Source organism: Phalacrocorax carbo, chromosome 2, assembly GCF_963921805.1.
Source record: "Phalacrocorax carbo chromosome 2, bPhaCar2.1, whole genome shotgun sequence".
NCBI lineage: Eukaryota > Metazoa > Chordata > Aves > Suliformes > Phalacrocoracidae > Phalacrocorax > Phalacrocorax carbo.
The window spans coordinates 122,988,771-123,007,760 of record NC_087514.1 but is presented as its reverse complement, the minus strand read 5'-3'; the positions used below and the strand labels follow the sequence as shown (position 1 = coordinate 123,007,760).

Sequence of the window (18,990 nt, the reverse complement as noted above, 5' to 3'; positions counted from 1 at the left end):
GGAAGGCAAGACCTGCATATGGAAGTAGTCTCTTTTTCAGGACAAAACACATAGTGAGAAAAAAACCAACATGGTTCCAGGCAAGGATTCCTTTCATCAAGTCTCTGATGTCTTCTGCAAGTGTCCAAATGTGACATTCATTTAATTGTTGTCTGATTTTTAGTCAAGGTTGTCAGAAATACTATTTGCAAAATTTTTCACTTACAAAAATGGATAGTGTGTTTTGTTATAATAAAAACTCATATTCTGACCATGCTTCAGCACTGATACATGCAATGGGGACTTCAAGGCCAGTAAGTCAGTAAGACAGCTGGACAAAGGAAGACTACCAATACCATTGGGCATGAAAGTCCCTGGAAGCTTTAGGCTTTGATCATTGCAGATGACTCAGGATAACTTGCACGATGCTTTCCAACATCACTAGCCAAGCAAGTATCCTTGCCTTTCAGAAAGCAGGCTGTGCCTCAACACACAGGAAGCAACTCAGTATCTTCACACTGAGGAACTTAAAAAGACTGCAACAAAACAGAAAATACATCTTTATTGAAACAGGGTCGTACTTCAATGTTAAATAATAATAGTGTAAATTTTAATCAAAAATTAGCAGGAGGAATTTCAGGAGATTACAGAAGACACATTTGGAAGAAGCTTTCGTCTGTAGATAGCAGAAGGAAAAATACTACTTTTTCCCCACAGTAAAGGCAGGCACAATCCAGCTAATCCTTATAAGGCCAGGTCAAGGAGCAAACAAAGATACTTTGACACCATGACTTACCAGCAGCCTATAGTCCCTTTTACACAATACCTACCCATGTTAAAATCTACGTAAATTTACATAGAATTTACATAGAGCCATTAGCCAGAAGGGATATATTCAGGTATCCCTTCATGTCTGAAGCTCAGACCATCAGCTGAATTGTCACTCAAAAACAAACAAACAGACAAACAAAAACACCCACACCAAAAAACCAACACTCAACTGCTGTTAAAACTGTGTACTAACTCTTCAAACACTACCAGATTCAGACCCCATATAGGACATTCAAATGCCTAGGAAGGAGAGAACTGTTAAATCTCTACAAACAGTTTCATATTTTATTGGACACTGACCACTCAGGGATAATTATTCAAAATATCTCATTCAAAATAACTTTCTAGTCTAAACCTTGTAAGCAATTCATAATTTTATACAAAGGATTTAAAAACACAAGAAAAGAAACGACAAAAAAAAAGCTCATGCTGCCTGGAAAGTACGAGATAATTCATGCTTGCTATAGTTTATTCTTTAACAGCTCATGCCTTCAAAACAGCTGGCAGTATTACTGAGGAAATCATGTTGATTTAAGAACTGGAAGAAATTGCCTCCCCTCCTCAAACACAGGGTTTTTTTTCCTGGCTGCACCAAATAGACATTAACAGTGTGTGCACTAATTAGCAGTTCCAGCATATTACTGTTGTTCTGGTGCCCCCCAATGGTCACCTGGCTTTACGACTAGCAACAGTTTAAAAACCTCTGCTGGAAAAACTATGTGCCAGGTGTAACCCCCAAATGCACGAGTAACTGTTCATCCAGCTGGACCAGAGCTCTGAGCCCTGGTATATCTACCAGCACTGCAGATTGCCTATACGTGGTTTCCAGAGTTGGACATGGAGGGCAGGTCCTACAGCCAGATACTAACCACCACCCCTACCCACTTCCAGCAGAGCGCTTAGGCAGCTTGAGCAGTAAGCCTTCCAGGTCAATACAACTACCTCATAGCTCCTGTTGATTGTGAAAATTAACCTGATTCACAGGCACAGATGCTACATCCAGGGTCTCTGTAGAAAACTGCATTATAGTAATCGAACTGAGGCATCATTCAAGCAGCTAAGACACACAGATACCCAGAACTGCCTGTGCCTTCCCTCCCTTCCCCAGTTGCCGCATCCCGTTATCATGCACACTGACCTAGCATGTCCAGACAGTCCCCATCTTATACAACAATCAGTTTTGCACCACAATGCATCCTGTCCCAACTCATCAGCAGGGGTGACACTGACCCAGTATGACACATCTTCATTTCCAACCATATTGTGGCACAGAGAAATTAATCATTGGTCTATAATCAGCGCTTCCCTCTGTGAACTAATCACAACCTGACTATACTCGCTGCAGCCAAAGGAAAACGATGGTCCCAACCACAAAGGGTGTTCCCAGAGCCTTAATTTCCAAAAAACTTCAGGCAGAAAATACAGAAGAAATCTTAAAGCTCCTTAAGAAGAGATTGGATAGACAAAAGCTGCAATCCTTCAATCAAGAAAGAAGACAGCTTTATCTAACAGCCCATCCTGGTTTATTGGCAAAGCGAAGATAGCAAAGCAGGGGGAAACGGATCAGATAGCAATCAATACAAATGTGACATGGAGAAAATTCATCAGAAGGAAAAGAAATCCATGACTGACAGGACTAAGGAAAGAAGAAACGCTTTAGTATGTACATTAGGGATGAGTAAAGCCCTACCTATGGTGAATCATTAAAAATGCAGGCAAGGCAGAAGTATTCAATGAGCTTTCAGTTCTGCATGAAGGGATTCCTACCACAAATCTGATGAACTTTCCAAGCCATCAGCAGCTATGGGGATGTTAAAGATCTACTGAGGACAAATTTTTAGATCTACAGGCCTGGAAGGCTTATACCCAAGATTAAAAAAAGGCTCAGTGAATCTTTGGATAATTTTGGGGATACCATGGAAATTTCAGAAAACAAGGACCAATATTAGAAGTGGTAGGGAAACGGATCTAGTGAAATAAGGATGCTTAAGCCAATATGAACATAAAGATAAAAACACTTGTTCTGGATTTAGTTTATAATTAATTAAAGGGTAAGAATATATAGCCATTTTAAAATTGTTAGAAACATTTAAAATTTAGTCTCTAGTGTTCAGTTACATTTATAACTCTGCTGAACACCATTTTTTGGGGGGTCAGCCTGCCTTCATTATTTTGCTGATATTACAAGCTTTCTTCATGATTTACTTGCACTTAGAGCATTAATAAGAAAGCCTTACACAAGCCATTTAGATGAAAAATAGCAGGAACAATTCACACAGCAACAGCACAAAAAATTAGGACCACACAACAGCAATAAAGTAAAACTAAACAATATTTGAATAACTAGCATATCTCCACATGTAGTAAGTAGGGTGTCAATCAAATATTGCTGCTAGTGAGGCTCGACAGAGATCAGGATTAGCCTTGACGCTAATCCCCATTGTTGGTTTTCTGGAAGTCAATAAGTGACAGTTGATACAATTTGCGAGTGAGAGACTTACAAGGGGAGGAAACAGAGGAAGACAGACCTGGAGTACTCAAATGCACTCCAGCAATGGCTTTTTAATACAGCCAAAAAGTAAGTTGTGCATGTAGGAAAAAAACAAAGACCGCTCAGAATGGATGACTATCCTAAACACAGTGACTCTGAAAAGACTGTACCAGTCAACAACAAATGAGCTTCCAGGTCACATATCAGAAACCAAGAATCCTTCCTGGCAAGAAACTGAGTTCTCTGCAATTCTTTTCACTCTACATCAGAGACAAAAATCAGCTTTTTAAAGTTCAGTCAAGAGACAGACTCCAAAGATTTGTAATTATATAATTTACATGGATGCTTTAAAACAGTCAGGGCTGCTCCTAAACACAGATCCCCAGATCCTAGGACCACTGGTTAATCTGGGAGGTCAGTCTGTTTTCCATGGGTCAATGGGGGAAAAAACCAAACCCAAGATGTCTCAACAATTTCTTTTGTTCTTGAAATAGACATTTATTCACACAAGTTTTCATTTCAGCATTCATTATCACAATAAATATATATTTCACAGTCTCATCAGCTCGAGCTCCTAAAGAAATACAGTAGAAGAAACAATTATTATGATCCATGATTTTACAAACCAGCATACAGGCATTAAGAAGGCAATTTTATCTCCACATGCAGTAGTGGAAACTCAGGTGTTGGAAACAATGCATAGTTCAGATGTTCACTTTTTTTTTAAATAATAAAGAAGAACTGGAAGGATGCTGATGACAGCCACAGAAATTATTCAATGGCTAATAAAGACTTAAAGATGTGAATCTATTTAGTTTATAAATAAAAGGATGAGAGGTGACTTGATGATAGCTTACGAGCATGTGAAAAGGTAAAAATGGAGCAGAGAAGGCTATTTTATTGTGGAAAGGTATTTTTTTTCACCACCTTTTTTCCTCCCTTCACAATCAGTCTTCTTTCATATAGGAAGGCTAATTAGCCATTGAAAGAAGGTGCCAAGGAAAATAGTGGTTTTACCATTCCTCGATATTTTCCAGTCAAGAATAGATGCCTTTCTAGAAGACGTGCTTATACAAAGGTTACCTGGCTGCACAGAAAAAAGTCCTCAAAATACAGACGTGGCCAGGGAATTCCTTCTGTCCTTAAGTTCTTTTTGATCATAGGCCTCAGTTTTGTGACTAGATGCAAGGCTAACATGTAAATTAGCTTATTCATTTCTTTTTATAAGTCAAACGCAGCAACCTGAAGCTTGTTAAACAATCGCTAATACATTCCTGTCCAGCAGGCACAATTCAGTTTAAGCTTACTTTCAAGGGAAAAAGGTAAAGCCAGCTAATGCATTCCCACAGATGTCTGGGCTGACAGCAACTGGCTCCTCTGGTCTGCCCAAAAGAGGGAGAGAGAAATTGCATCCCCTGTCCAGACTCATCTTTCCCAGCACAGTCTGTTCAGAGTAAGAGCACAAACACTGTACTGCTAAAGAGCTGCTGCAGCAGGAAGCAGCAGGAAGGGCAGAGAAAGAGGGGAATGGCGGGGAAAGTACAACGGCTGGAAGCTTCATTGCTCTTTGGCAGACAGCATGCTTTCATCTGTGGCACTTTCACTCCTATTCCGGTGCCAAAAAAAAAAAAAGCATTTTTTGGACCACACGGAACAAAGTAAGGACACTTCACAGAATCACAGAATGGCAGGGGTTGGAAGGGACCTCTGGAGATCATCTTGTCCAACCCCACTGCTTGAGCAGGCACACCTAGAGCAGGGGGCACAGGGCCGCGTCCAGCTGGGTTTTGAATGTCTCCAGGGAAGGAGACTCCACAGCCTCCCTGGGCAGCCCGTTCCCCTGCTCTGCCACCCTCACAGGAAAGAAGTTTTTTCTCATATTTAAGTGGAACGTCCTGTGCTCCAACTTGTGCCCATTGACCCTTGTCCTGTCATTGGGCACTACCGTTCTTCCACAAATCCTACATAAGCTGTCCAACATAAGAAGTGTAAAGCCATAAATGTTTCATTTGTACCCTAAAACAGCCACTAAACAATTCTTTCATCAAATATTTGTAACCCAGGTATGTTTGTCTTTCTTTTCTAGAAACGTTGCATATGCTCTAATGCCCATATACTTTGCAACTCCGCATGACATGGGAGTTCCCCACTTATACCTGATATAACAAATACCATGAAATATTTCCCCAGATAGGCTAAACCAGTATTGAAATTGTCTCCCATGTTTCAGACGACAGTAGAAGGTTACCTTTCCTCTGAGGTAAAATAAAGGCTTATACTGTTAAGCAGCTTCTGTTTTCTGGCTGATAAGGCAGAAAGATATCTCGGTTTTCATCAAATACATAGTAACTCATGCTGTAGGAGTCCATTAATTAAGGCTGAAATTCAAAGATTTTATTTTCCTTCTGTCCAATTCCCTATAAAATGACCAAAAAAAAAAAAAAATCACTGTGCTATTTATCTTGTAATCACTATTATTGCACTACAGCCAATTCATTACTGTTATTTATTAAACATGCCAAAACCAACAGAATGTTAGAAAACACTTGATTCATTCAGAAACCACAGCAGGTACCAGCTGGCAGGGCAGAATGGTCATGATGCCACCATAAAGATTTGTAACTAAAAGGAAACTTTATTGTGTAGCACAGAAAGGGTTCATTTAAAAGGCCACTACCAACAGACCACACTAGCTCTCATTATTCATTCATGAGATTGTCATTTAGCCCACCTACAATTTCTGATACCCAAGTACCTTCATACAATATATAAAGCATTCAGAGAAGCTCCTGTTACTACATCCTTGCAGAAGAAAAGGCTGCAGTTAAAAAGACACCAACCAAGAAGTGGTATCTTCCATTCTAAGTTGCAGTTTTGCTCTGTGCAAAAGCAAGAAAAATCATGCACCAACACAATTAAACAACTGCTGAAAATAACTTTTGTTTGGCCATGTTCTTTGCTTTCACTTTCAAAGAGGTTCATCCTATTCAAAGGACCAATGGGACAGGCAGTATCCTTCGGCACTGAAATATCAAGTATTAGCAAGGTTAAGGAACACATATAACCACCACATACCAAGCCAGAGGCTCTGCTGGGCAATCACCTCATCAATCCTTAGTGCACCCTGAAATGTCCACTGCAAGTGTTCACCTAAAAAACATCTGTTATTCCCTCATCTGCATTCCTCAGTCATCAAACCCATTCAGTTCAAGCTCCCACTGTATACCAGAAAAGACAAAACTCCTGATTGTCTGAACTGCATACCAAAATCATCAAAGGGACAGGGAGCCACAGCTTGGACAGCTGCAGGAAAGGTAGCTCTAGGAGTAGCTTACAGGGACAAGGTGAAACAAAAAGCTTCTTTGGGAGCACCATTGCCCACAGTGGGATGGGGCTGACCTGGGCTGCATGGCTGCCTCCCTATCTCTAACCCTGAAGGCTCCAGATCAGCCAGTCCCACACCAACCCAGCTCTGCTACAATCACACAATGCAGCCCTGGCACAGGAGCCGTGTGATCACAACTCAAGAAAGGCTCAAGGGCCTCAATTTGGCCAGGCTTCCTACAGTTTCATTCCAAGGTCCTTTTTTTTTCTTGTCAGGATGCTGCAAAAGTCAGCCTTCCCTCCAACTCCTTCACATAGGAATAGAATTTATCCCCTGTGCAAATCACAGAGCACTGAGTCCATAAAACCCTTCAGTGACTGCTGTTTTCCTGAAACAAGATTATACATCCTCCCCATACCCACACAATACCACCTGTGCAGCCCCAGGGTTGCAAATTATTGTGTTCTCATCACCAAGGGACCAGTTATGATCCTTCAGAGAGCCCCTGGGGCTTCTCATATGAAATGAGTAATTTCAGAGCTGGCGTGCAGACCAGCTTCACAGACCCAGAGAGCATGCTCAGTGCCCCTGTGGGACCATTCTGCAGACACCCAGCACAGAGAAGAGGTAGCCGTGAGTAGAGTGTACTGGAGACACTCTGAAATGCTAATACCTCTGAATGACTGTTTTTCTCATTTCACAGAAAATCAGGAGGTGGAAGGGAAAGAAAAGGGAGTTCATTGTTCCCCGAAATGCCAGATAAAAATTATTTAAGTCAGTGCATTAAAATATGATTACCATTTGTTACAAAAAGGAAAGATGATGGGGGAGGAGACAGCTTTTATTCAGGCAAAAACTGAGCACAGAATGAAGCTTCTAGTGACCTCAAGACTCCAGTACTTAGACATTCCCAGGATGCTTCAATTATTGAGTTCCTCTGTGATGTATATTGGGTTTCATTTTGATCCACAGGCTATTAGACATGATCTATGACACATTCAGAAAAGCTGCAGTTTGGAGCTCAGCCTGTAACTCAAACTTTTTTTTCTTCCATCATTGGTTATTAATGTGCATATGGCACTGAAAGAACACAATGAAGAGGTGCACAGATATGCAGAAGCGCAGTGCTGCTTTATAAGAACACAGTCAATAGGGTCAACCAGAACTAAATTAACTGTGTTGAGTGTCTTCAAACTCTGCTTTCTTATTAAAAGCAGTTCGCTTCACAGGCAGGCACAAAAGACCATTTAAAATATTAGTCGATATGTTCTATCTCCAAAATGAAGCAAAGGGAAGGAAAAGTAATTAGTCCTATTTAAGCAGAGAAAAATATACACTGTTTAGGCAAACAAGGCAGGAATCTGGATGCACTAGCTGAAACCAAAATACATCAAGACTACAGCAATTTGCCATAGCTCAGAATGGAAAATATTTTACTGTAAATAGACTAAGAATGCATACTGTATTTTTGTCAAAGAATAAACCATAGATTTAGAGGTCACCATTTCTTAGAAAGCGTATCTTTGTGAGGGATAAGATTGTGTTTGCTTTTATAGGGTTGTTTGAGTGGGCATTTTTTTCACTAAAAGTAGCCAAAGACTATTAATATAGCAAAAATGATGAACATGTTTAAGAGAAACTGGAACATGCACATACTAGAGGCTGAAGAATTGGGCTGACAAGAACTTCATGAAGTGCAAAGGGAAATGCCAAACCCTGCACCTGGGGAGGCACAATGCGCTGCACAAATAAATGGTGAGGGCCACCCAGCTGCAAAGCAGCTTGGCAGAAAAAGACCTGGGGTCCTGGTGGACACCAAGCTGAACATGAGCTAGCAATGTGGCCTTGCCACAGAGAAGGCTAGGGTAGCCCTAAGGTAGCCTAGGGCTGTGTTAGGCAAAGCACTGCCAGCAGGTTGAGGAAGGTGATCCTTCCCCTCTGCTCAGCACTGGTGATGGCTCACCTGGAGTGCTGTGCCCAGTTCTGGGCTCCCCTGTACAAGAGAGACATGGGCCTACTGGAGAGAGTCTAATGAAGGGCCCTGAATACTGTTAAGGGTCTGCAGCGTCTCTTCTGTGAGAAAAAGCTGAGAGAGCTGGGACTGTTCAGTCCAGAGAAGACTAATGGAGGGATCTTATCAGTGTATATATAAATACCTGAAGGGAAGGTACAAAGGACCAACTCTTTCCAGTGGTGCCCAGGTTCCCTCTGAATATCAGGAAACAGTTTTTCACTGTGAGGGTGACTGAGCACTGGCACAGGTTGCCCAGGGAGGTTATGGAGTCTCCATCCTTGGAGATATTTGAAAGCTGCCTGGACATGGTCCTGGACAACCAGCTCTAGGTGCCCCTGCTTGAGCAGGGGGCTTGGACGAGATGACCTTCAGAGGTCCCTTCCAGCCTCAACTGTTCTTTGATTCTGTTGACTAGATTCTTAGAAAAGCTTTCTTCAGTAACACTATGTCTTATTCCATCCTCTCCCTTTTCAAGAATAATTTTCTTTTACATGATCCCAATAAGTAAATACATAATCATATATATGCATACACATGAGCACACACACATTTATATTCAAGAAGTGCATATGAACAATTCTGAAAAGTCTCAAAGTACTGCATTATAAAATACATATTTTTTCATTTCTGTAGCAGCAATGAAAAAAATACAATATTGTTCTGTGTGGCTATATGACTCCAAGTAAAAAGTGCTTATTTTTATTATGCTATTTGGAAATGACGAGAGGTACAAATAAGGATGACAAGTTTAAGTACCCCTAATGCAAAAAACAGACAATAAAAGTTTTTACATCCATGCCTTTTGTTTTCATTTTCTTTATCTGTAAAATATCAATAATGCATCATTAATTTACCTGCCTTTCAAATATGCAACAAGGGTGAACTAGTAAGACAGATTCAATGCAAATTCCCTTTGGCTTCCTACAGTCTGAAAATAGTTTAATACTTGCTCTTAAAATACGTTGTAGAGTTGACTTGGTTTTCAGATTAGCTGTTTTTGTCTATTAGCATAAGGACAGCCTACTAAAAATGGAAAATGTTAAATTTTTCATGTGTTCACAGTAATGATCATTATTTTTCTTTTCTAGCTTGGTCATTCATAGTAAGATACACAAATCCAATGCTTCAGTTTTACCCTAGTATAACGCTTTAAACAAGATGACCATTATCTCCAAATTAGGAACACTTAGATTTCTTATCTTTTCAAGTCCTCACAAACAGAGAAAAATTTTCTAAGGTATGTCACCAACTGCCTACTTAATTTATACAAACTTAATTCCCCCCAAAATTGACTTTTCTGAAGACGAAATCGGGTTTAGTTTTACCCTCTTGGTCCTCCTACAATCTGTGAGACTCTTAACAATGGATGCAAAATGTCCACTGCTCTGGGTAACATGCTGTACCTATTTGAAAGCCACACAAATTAAGTACTACTGTCTTTGTTCACAAAGAAATAGCAAGAAGCACTTATGCAGTGCTAAAGTACCCTTTAGTCAATTGAATCTGTGGCAATAAAGCAACGAATGCAGTCCCACTGAATCCCCACTACCTTTGTTTCTGTGATCCTTCAGTTAGAAAATAAGGCTTTTTAGATGCTTTTTATATGTAAACAGAAAGATTTATTATGTGTGAAGCTTCTAACAATGCAAAGGTTCAAAATCTGCTTGTTTGTTTTCTATATCTGAACTGAAAGCTGGAATGACCCTCGGGCTTTAATGACATAGTATGAAAAATTTTTAAGACATTGAACAGTTGGAACCTATGCTTCCCCTGTAAGAAGGGAGCACATCTACACAAAACATACCACTCCATTGTAGGTGATTCACTTGGGTCCTGAAAGAACAGTCATGTTAACTAACTAGTCCTACTGAGATAGCTTTTAACCTGAATTAAGTACTATACTTACATATGGCCATACTGCTCCTAGTACCTGAGATAGCTAAGGTACCTTCACAGAGCATTACATACTGTGATGAAAATATACCTCTTGCATTGATCTCCCTGGAAGGTGTGGGTCCTTCTCTTTGAAGCTGTCAGTCTCTCATGATTTTATTTCCTCACAATATTTTTCTCCACTTTATCTATCCATCCCCAGTTTCATTTCATGCCATTACATGTATTACCACATAGAGAAATTATTGGACCCTCCATTATCCTTAAAAGGATTTCAAGCAAGAATCAACTAGTGTGAAACCTAGTTCACCTCTAGAGATGTGAGCAATCTTCTCTGCAGGTGGATCAGCTAAGATGAAATCCTTGTTCAGCCTGAATGCAACATATGGAGCTGCAGCAGACTCCCTCCCTACAGCTTCGATTGCTTCTGTAGGCTGAGCACTAGGGATCAATAGGCCTCAGTTCCCAGTGGGCCTTGAATGTGCAAAGTTCAATGTTAAGTCTCTGACAAAAGTTGCCCTGCACTCTCATCTAGTAAACCATATAGCAGCAAAGCCATTTGGGTTTCTTCTCTTTGGTCCAAGAATTGAGGGGTAGTGTTACAAGCTGTGTAACAGTGCTCTTACAATAAAGATGTTTTGCTGCCAGATGTGTTATTATTGCTGGATGAGATGTAAATATCAGTTCAAGACATCACCTTATACTACAAGTCTGGGAAGGAACTGAGAGCTAGAATAGAAATAGTCAACTACCAAAAGGACAGAACTTAGATGGCCAAAACGAAGCAAAAGATAATTTAGTGATGCTGATTCTTGTCTATTTACCTCAATTGAAACAGTACCACCAACCTAAAAAAAAGGTAGGTTTCTGCATAAATAGGACTGCTTTTAACTGGACCCCAACTGGTACTACCCCCTCCTGAAAAACCAGCCTGGAAAAGGGACAAAGCAGAGAACTAGAACAGAAATCTCTACAATTGCCATGTCATGAATTACTAACATATCACTTAGGACTATTATAGAAAGCATGGGCTGGAAGTAGTTCACGTCTTCGCCTTGTCTTATTGCATCTACTGCAGGTTACAATACAGTCCTACAGACATACATCCTTTCTATTCCTATATACACACCTGATATGCCAGTCATCCCATGAAAGAACAAGCATGAGATCAGGTCAGTCTCACAGACCAGCAGATGTGGCTGAAAGTAAGCAGGTGTACAATCCCACCAATGTAAAATATATACTAAAGTGTTGCTAGCACCTGGGTCTAATGCTAAGGTGAGATGGACACTGTCAATGTAAAAAAGCATCGATCCCTACTTCTCCTGAGAGAGACTTTAACAGTGGATTTGGCCGCTTAGTCTAGCACTGCTACTGCAATCCTCATGCAATAGATATAACAGAGAACAAAGCCATAAATTCCAGTTATGTGCAGATATGCAGTCAAAAACCATAGTATTCTATACTGAATTAACAATTTTTTTAAAAAGGCATGCTATTTTTGCTTTCTTACAACTCAAATCTACAGAGGTGACATTTAAAACAAAGTCATGCTAAATATCTTTATTTAATTAACATCTACAGACACTTTTGTAGTGATGAGTTATATAAAACTGCAGAAAAAAAAAACATTAAAAGGGAAAGTGTGTAAATCCCTCATTAACAAGGTACTGAAACACTGCTATAATTTTCCTTTGCTATTATATTCCACTGTACAGTTCCTTCTCATTTATCAGAGCTCAGATCTCTCTTAACAATAACAGTCATTTATATGCAGCTAAACTACAAAGATTTTATTCATCTGCTGCTGTATATTAGGTACTATTACTTGCAAAATAAGAGATGTTGTTGCTTTAACAAGTGATTGCTTATTTTACTATTAAATTTCTGATCACTATCCTCTGCTAAGGAATGGTCACACCACAACAGAAATCCTGGTTATTATTGTATTACTCATTTTGTGGTTTCAGGGCTATTGTTCCTGTCTCCTCTAAGGTCTCTGCCTGCAGCCCTGCCTTCACCGGGCCTTATGCTCTCACCTCCCCAAAAATGCTGCATTTCTGCAACACAATACTGAGAATTTAGCTGGGCCATTGAATTAGGAGATTTTGCAGCTCTTCCCCCCAGGAGCCTGTAAACTAGAGGCCTAAAACAATACACAGCATGCTGGGGATTTAGTGTTGGGTTCTTCTTACTTGTTTTTATGAACTAAAGCAACTGAGGTAGGATTCTGGCATCCCTAAGGTTACCCTCCCAAATAAGGAAGACTGACAAGTCTTTCCCAAGGGTGCTTCTGACTTTAGGTTGCCTAAGTCATGATCTGGGAGTTCCCCCCTCTCCTTCTTCATGTTAAAGATGGAGGGAAACCATGTCAACTCCTCAAGTATCTTCCTTGGATAACTGCCTCATGTTATATAGGATCAATTTGGAGCTTCTGTTGACCCTGAAGATTTCCCTGACAAATCAAATTTCTTCATACAACCCCTTTAGGTGTCCCCATCTGATTCACTGAAATGACAATTCCTCCTCCTGAAAGGTCTTTCTTTTAGACCTGCCAAAGCAATCTTTTCCACTTGTATATTTTTGTTTCTTGAAGTCCACGACAGATTTGTAGGTTGCTTTAAGAGAAAGCAAAAAGGTTAAGGGATGGCACCATCTCTTAACAATCATCACATGTTGGCAAAAAAAAAAAAGCAAACCCAGAACCTGACCCACTCTTTCTCTTCCTGTTGTTTCCAAACACATTTCTACTCTATGATATTATTTCAATGCAACATGAAAGCACATGGGATCAGAAATAATTAGATCAACATACAGTATCTACAAGTGATGGATGAACAGCTCCAGATCTGTCAGTCACAATGATTTAGCCAATCTAACTCCCACATACTTCTGTGTAAATCTTACTATTGATTTTCCTGTCATTTGATGTGGCCCTCCACAGAAACTCATGTCAAACAGAGTTAGATGCTAGAGTCAGTAGGCTACTTGTTACCATTAAAATTACTCATGTAAGCAAAATTTACAGAAATTACTCTTCAAACACACACATTAAAATATCATTTAATTGTTTTCTTGTAAGAAAAACTCAAAGTGTAATACAGAAGTGTGCCAGGCATTCAAGGAACACCATCATGCACAACAATCCCAAGTGGAAATACACTTGCAGTGACGTGTTGGGGAACTTTCTTATGCATAAACCTGGGTTTGCTGCGTGTATGTTTTGGTTATAATCTATGTCATTTTTCTCTTTTTCTACCAAAATATACAGGGCAAACATTATTAATTGGAGGTCTTGTTTTTCCCTTCCCATTCATACCTCATACCATAGTCAATAGGTATTTTGAATACATAAAGAATACTGAATCAGGTCCTTGATTAGTGTTTGATTTATACCAAAGGCCACAAGATTCAGAGGTTGCCAAGGCAACACCACTTCAACCTCCTTACATTTCTGCTTCGATATGAAACCTCTCATTATATAAATGTATCACAACACCAGTCAGCATGACAGGCTATTTTACAAATATGCCTTCAGACAGCAGACAGCTATATTCTTCTCTTAAGTGGGGAGGGGGAAGTCAGGAATAAGGTTACCTTTTACTAAGGGAGAGAGGGGAGGGGTAAAAATGACATTCCAAGCTGTATAGGCTTTATTATGGAATTGTATCCTGAGCCTTCTAATGCAGCCAATGAATTTTGTATTATTTGGCAAAAGTCCACAAAAGGGCAGGAAGCAAACAACAACAACAAAAAAACCACAAACCCCAAACACACCACACAAGTAGAGTCTGAGATGCTGGAATTTTGAGTAATTGGAACTAACAACTGTGTATAAAAGCTTTACTGAACCATTGGAAATCTGATACCCCAGCATATGTTGTTTAGAACTATAGACCAGGCAAAGTTTAGTAAAGCATAAAACCAGGAACCTACTGACACATTTTTAGCCCCAATTTTGAGGTTTAAAGTGGTACTTAGCAACATACCACCAGCCTTCTTTACTGAGCAGTATTCAATATGCAGTAGTCTCCCTACAGTTACGCCCCAGGATCCTTCAGCAAAGCCAGGCTCCTGCGGGAGGAAGCCTCTGTAAAGATGGTTACTTCCGTGTCTCCTTCTTAGTCCTCTAGACCACACTGATTTTGAGCAGACTATAAGCTGATCCAGAATATTCAAGGCATGGCTGACTGTCTGTGTTACCAACAGGATGGCAATAGCTCCAGGTACATCCCTCCAAACCATTCCTTTTGCGCTAGCTCCCTCTGTGCTGCCACGAGGCTTTCCAGAGACAGTATTACTAACAATCAGCTAATTCTGCATCCACTCCAGCATGAGCTGAGGAAGCTGACCTTTGAATTTCTAAAGAGGAGATTGTTACAAGTAAGAATATGCATGGATATTTGTAGTTATGGAAAATATATGAAAATTGGAATGGTCTGGGCTTAAATTTTTTACTCCATCCTTCCATTTCTGGCTTGTAGTCTCCAGTTACTCTTCTCACTGTGACTCTGTGACACACTGACCATCCTCAGCAGTAAACAAAGTGAATCTTACAGTGTGTCGTAAGAGGAAGAAGAGTAGAAACACCACTAGAGGGCACATACAACACTAGCAAAGCAATTGTTCCTTCAGCCCGTCAATTGTGTCAGTTCCAGGTCAGAGATAACTGCCCCCAGTTTGCAACGACAAAATAACACCACTTACAAATATTTCTAGTTGAATGTAACAGCAGCTCCCCAGTTACTGCAGAGTGCCCACCTGTATGATTTCTACAAGAAGAAATCCCTCTTCACTTACTTGTGAAGGATGTTACCGAAAACCACCTTACATCACAGGTTCCTTTACGGTTATGCCACCTGTTATGCACTCAGTGTACTGCAAAATGTTCAAGACATGGACTGTCTTGGACCACCCAACTGCATCCAAAGCCTTGTTGTACTGTATGTAGAACCAGTTTCACTACACAGCCAAATCCTGCCGTAATCCCAAAAGATGAAACTGTAAGACTGGGGATGTGCACAGAATTCCCAGTTTCACTGGGTAATGGAGTGATGCAACATTTATGCTGTTCTTTACTTCCCCACCTCCATGTTGTTTCTCATTCCCCAAAGTGTTCAGGTGATGACTCAAATGACCACTTAGTGGCTGACCCAAATCCTTCAGACCACTCTTTGCTATCACCTTTCTGTTTTGTGTGTTGGAGGCCCTGAAGAGGGCAAATTTTATACCTAAAGTCCAAGGCGTCAGAATAGAAAACAGTGTACCAGAAAAAAGAAAAAAAAAAGCTCTGAGACAGAGTTTATCTAGGACAGCTAGAAGACTGGCATCAGAATCAGGTATCACACTGCGATCCAGCCAGCCTTGACACGTTGCCACATAAAGTGGGCCATGGAAGCTGGAGGAGAGCCAGTACAGCAGAAAACCTTCAGGGTTATTTTGCATAGGACTATGCAAATTCTGCACGACGCTGAGGACTTGAGATCAGAGCTATTTGCTTATCAACTTTCACCACACTAAAACTCACATAACTAACCTTAGAAGACAGCATTCTATTCTGAACAATATTGCTGAACAAGCAGTTGAATAAAATCAATTACTTGCTCAAGGGATTTTTAAGGCATACATTTCCTTAATTACTGTCAGTTATGCAGGTCAACAAAAAGGAAGATTGATTTCTGGATAAACAGAATAACTGTGATGTTAAAATGTCGTGTGGAAAGACAAATTGTGAATTAAAACATTTTAAAGCTCATTTTAGTGAAATGATGGGCACATTCGGGAAGCACTTGTAGTCAGGATACTGTACAGATCCCCATCTGCCCATCGATGGCATAATGCAACAACCTCCCCAGTCTTCATCTTCTTATCACTTGCACCTTGCTGATCAGGATGCACTCCTCCTTGCCCAGCCATATATTTGTCCTGATTAATGTAATACAAATATAATGACTATGCTGTTTGCATCAGCAATGTGAGAACAAGTTGACATTAGCTGGAAAAGTCAAGGTAGCCTTATTTTTTGTGACCCAGTGCTGTCATCTCATCTGCTCATTGATACATGTTGTGCCCCACACTGGCCCTCATCACCCAAAAAGGAAAGTAAATCCAGACCTGTCCCTGTAAAGAATGAGGGAGGTGAAATAACATGTTTTAGTTGTGTAACAGGCTCATTCCTGTAATGTCAAAGAACTTCCCAGCAGTGCCTAAAGCAACACAACTTAAAAAAATCATTTGTTGTTTTTTTTCCTCATCCCTCGGGAGAGAAATTTGTGCCATTCAGTGTCTTGCTTTGCCAGGGAGTTTTGGCCTGCTTTGTGGTAGATTTTCATTCAGGCTTATGTGGGGAGGAGAGAAATAGGTTATATTTTAGGATTTTGGTTTTCTTAGAGCTTCATCAGAGGAGACATAAGAATCAAGAAAATGTCACTTTCCCCATGAAAAGAGTGGTTGAAATCCACAGTAGTGCTCAGTTTTGGGGAGAAACTGCACACAAGCTCTTTTTCCTCCAAGTCCTGTCCCACAAGACACTGGCTACGAAATCTGCATTTCCAGGGTCAGTCTATGTAAATCAGTACATTAAAAAAAGCCAGGCATCTATTCCCCACCTTGATGGGAAGTACCATAGAGCATCAGAGCAAAGAACCAGTAAGTTACATTCAAAAAGCCACTCAATATATGTGCTCAAAGCCATTCAACGTGCTTCATCCCTTCCCTCCTCAGTCCCCTCCCTAGTTATATAAAACAAAAGGTGGTAGTTACAGCATTATTTCTTCTATGCCTTCCCATTCCTCACTACTCCATGGATAGGGGAGCCGTTATACAGGGTATACAGCTGTTATACAGGTATGTTATACATATATATATATGCCTTCCACCCTAACAAGATGAAGGGAAGCCCCATATGAAAGGATCATAACCAATCCACATTTTGTGAAAGCATGGTAAGATGCAAAGCCCTTGTATCCACACTGTGGTTATGCATGGCTTTGTACTGCAAAAGTTAAATATACTTTCCAAAACAACACAGACGGGGTTAAAGACCACCTCACCCCTAAAGACACCAGCATCCAGCACAAACTGAAAGCAACTCCTGTGAAACAAAAGCTGCTGAAAGGATGGCTGACATTAAAAGTATCCATGTGTATATAGTATGTATACCATATGCAGGCCTGCATATCTATGTCCTAGTTTAAATTTCTTGTAGCAATTTCTAGGAGAAAAATAAATGCAGGACACCAAGCTGCTACAGAGAGGAGCAAACACTGAATTAAATTCAATTCCTCACAGAATAGCTTGTTCAGTAAAACATAATACCACAGTATCTAGTGGCTTTTAAATCCACTAGTAACTTCAAAATTCTACTGCTGTGTTTTTCAAGTTGTTAATGTTTTTTCTACCAGGATAGCAAAGAGCTACCAAAACACTCACCAAGGAAGTTTTTCCCATTGTATTCCTGTTGTCATTTATGAGTAATGTATTCTTAAGCACTTCCTCACTTGCATTATCATAGATTATCATAGATAATGCACGACAAGTTCCAAGAACAGCGTTAAGTGTCTGAAACAGGTAATGAATACTCTGTCTAGACAAGAAATGTGGACAACACTGTTCCTCTTCTCTCAGTTCTGCCAGCTGCTAATAGCTTTTATAGTAAGCTGAATACCTGTAAATGCCTGCATCTCTTACATTAAGAAAAAAATTAATTAGCCTTGTCTAAACAGAGAACAAACTTAATTCTTATCAACATCTATTTAAGGATTACATCCCCATTCTACTGACAGGTTAATGGTAAGCAAAGCCAAGGGCTATTCTTACCTAGCACACAGGTAAACCTACAGATAGCACAGTTCATGTGGCACTCACCTGGTGTAGCTTCTGCCAAAATTCAGGTCCATCCTCCATTTTTCTTAAACTTGGTGGAATGTACCAAAAGCAAACGTTTGCATACTCTGGCTAAACAAGAGAACAAGTGATTGTTTATGACATGTAACAAATGGGACAGGAATACATATCATAGCTTGTCAAAAAGTTCTGCTTTTTTGCAGGGAGGAAGCCTTTGAGTTTATACCTTTTTCATTAAAACTTCCTTCCCCAAGTCACCTTTTGTTTCCCTTTTTTGAAACTAGAAATAGCTTTCACTTCTCTTCCTGCTGCCAGAAAAAGGAAACCTTTCTCCTTTCTTCTTCCTATACACATATTTACCTCTGCTTTGCTCACTAAAAACTTTGGTAAGGAAAGAAGCGTAACAGAGGCATAGGGAGGTAACTTACAGATTTCAAGACTGGTGCAACTTTAAAAAGAAGATTACATTTACTTTTTGGTGTTTTGTTGGATTTGTTTTTTTTTTCCTGGAAATTTTTATGACGCATTTTACACAAAACACACAAACTCAATTTTTGTCACCATTTAACACTTGCACACATAGTCATTTTTCTACTGAACAATGCCAATCTC

General features: G+C 40.0%; 2 protein-coding genes across 3 annotated transcripts in view; one reads left to right on the top strand and one right to left on the bottom strand.

Moving 5' to 3' along the window:
* Positions 1-18,990, top strand: part of STT3B (STT3 oligosaccharyltransferase complex catalytic subunit B) — a 476,425-nt gene that overhangs the window by 198,547 nt on the left and 258,888 nt on the right. The gene's annotated exons all lie outside the window — the stretch shown is intronic.
* GADL1 (glutamate decarboxylase like 1) overlaps positions 1-18,990 on the bottom strand; it is an 83,659-nt gene that overhangs the window by 19,389 nt on the left and 45,280 nt on the right. For both annotated transcript variants that reach the window (XM_064444213.1, XM_064444212.1), the window contains one exon: positions 18,400-18,489. In XM_064444213.1, the coding sequence (XP_064300283.1) occupies positions 18,400-18,489 (90 nt within the window). The remainder of the gene's footprint in view (positions 1-18,399; positions 18,490-18,990) is intronic.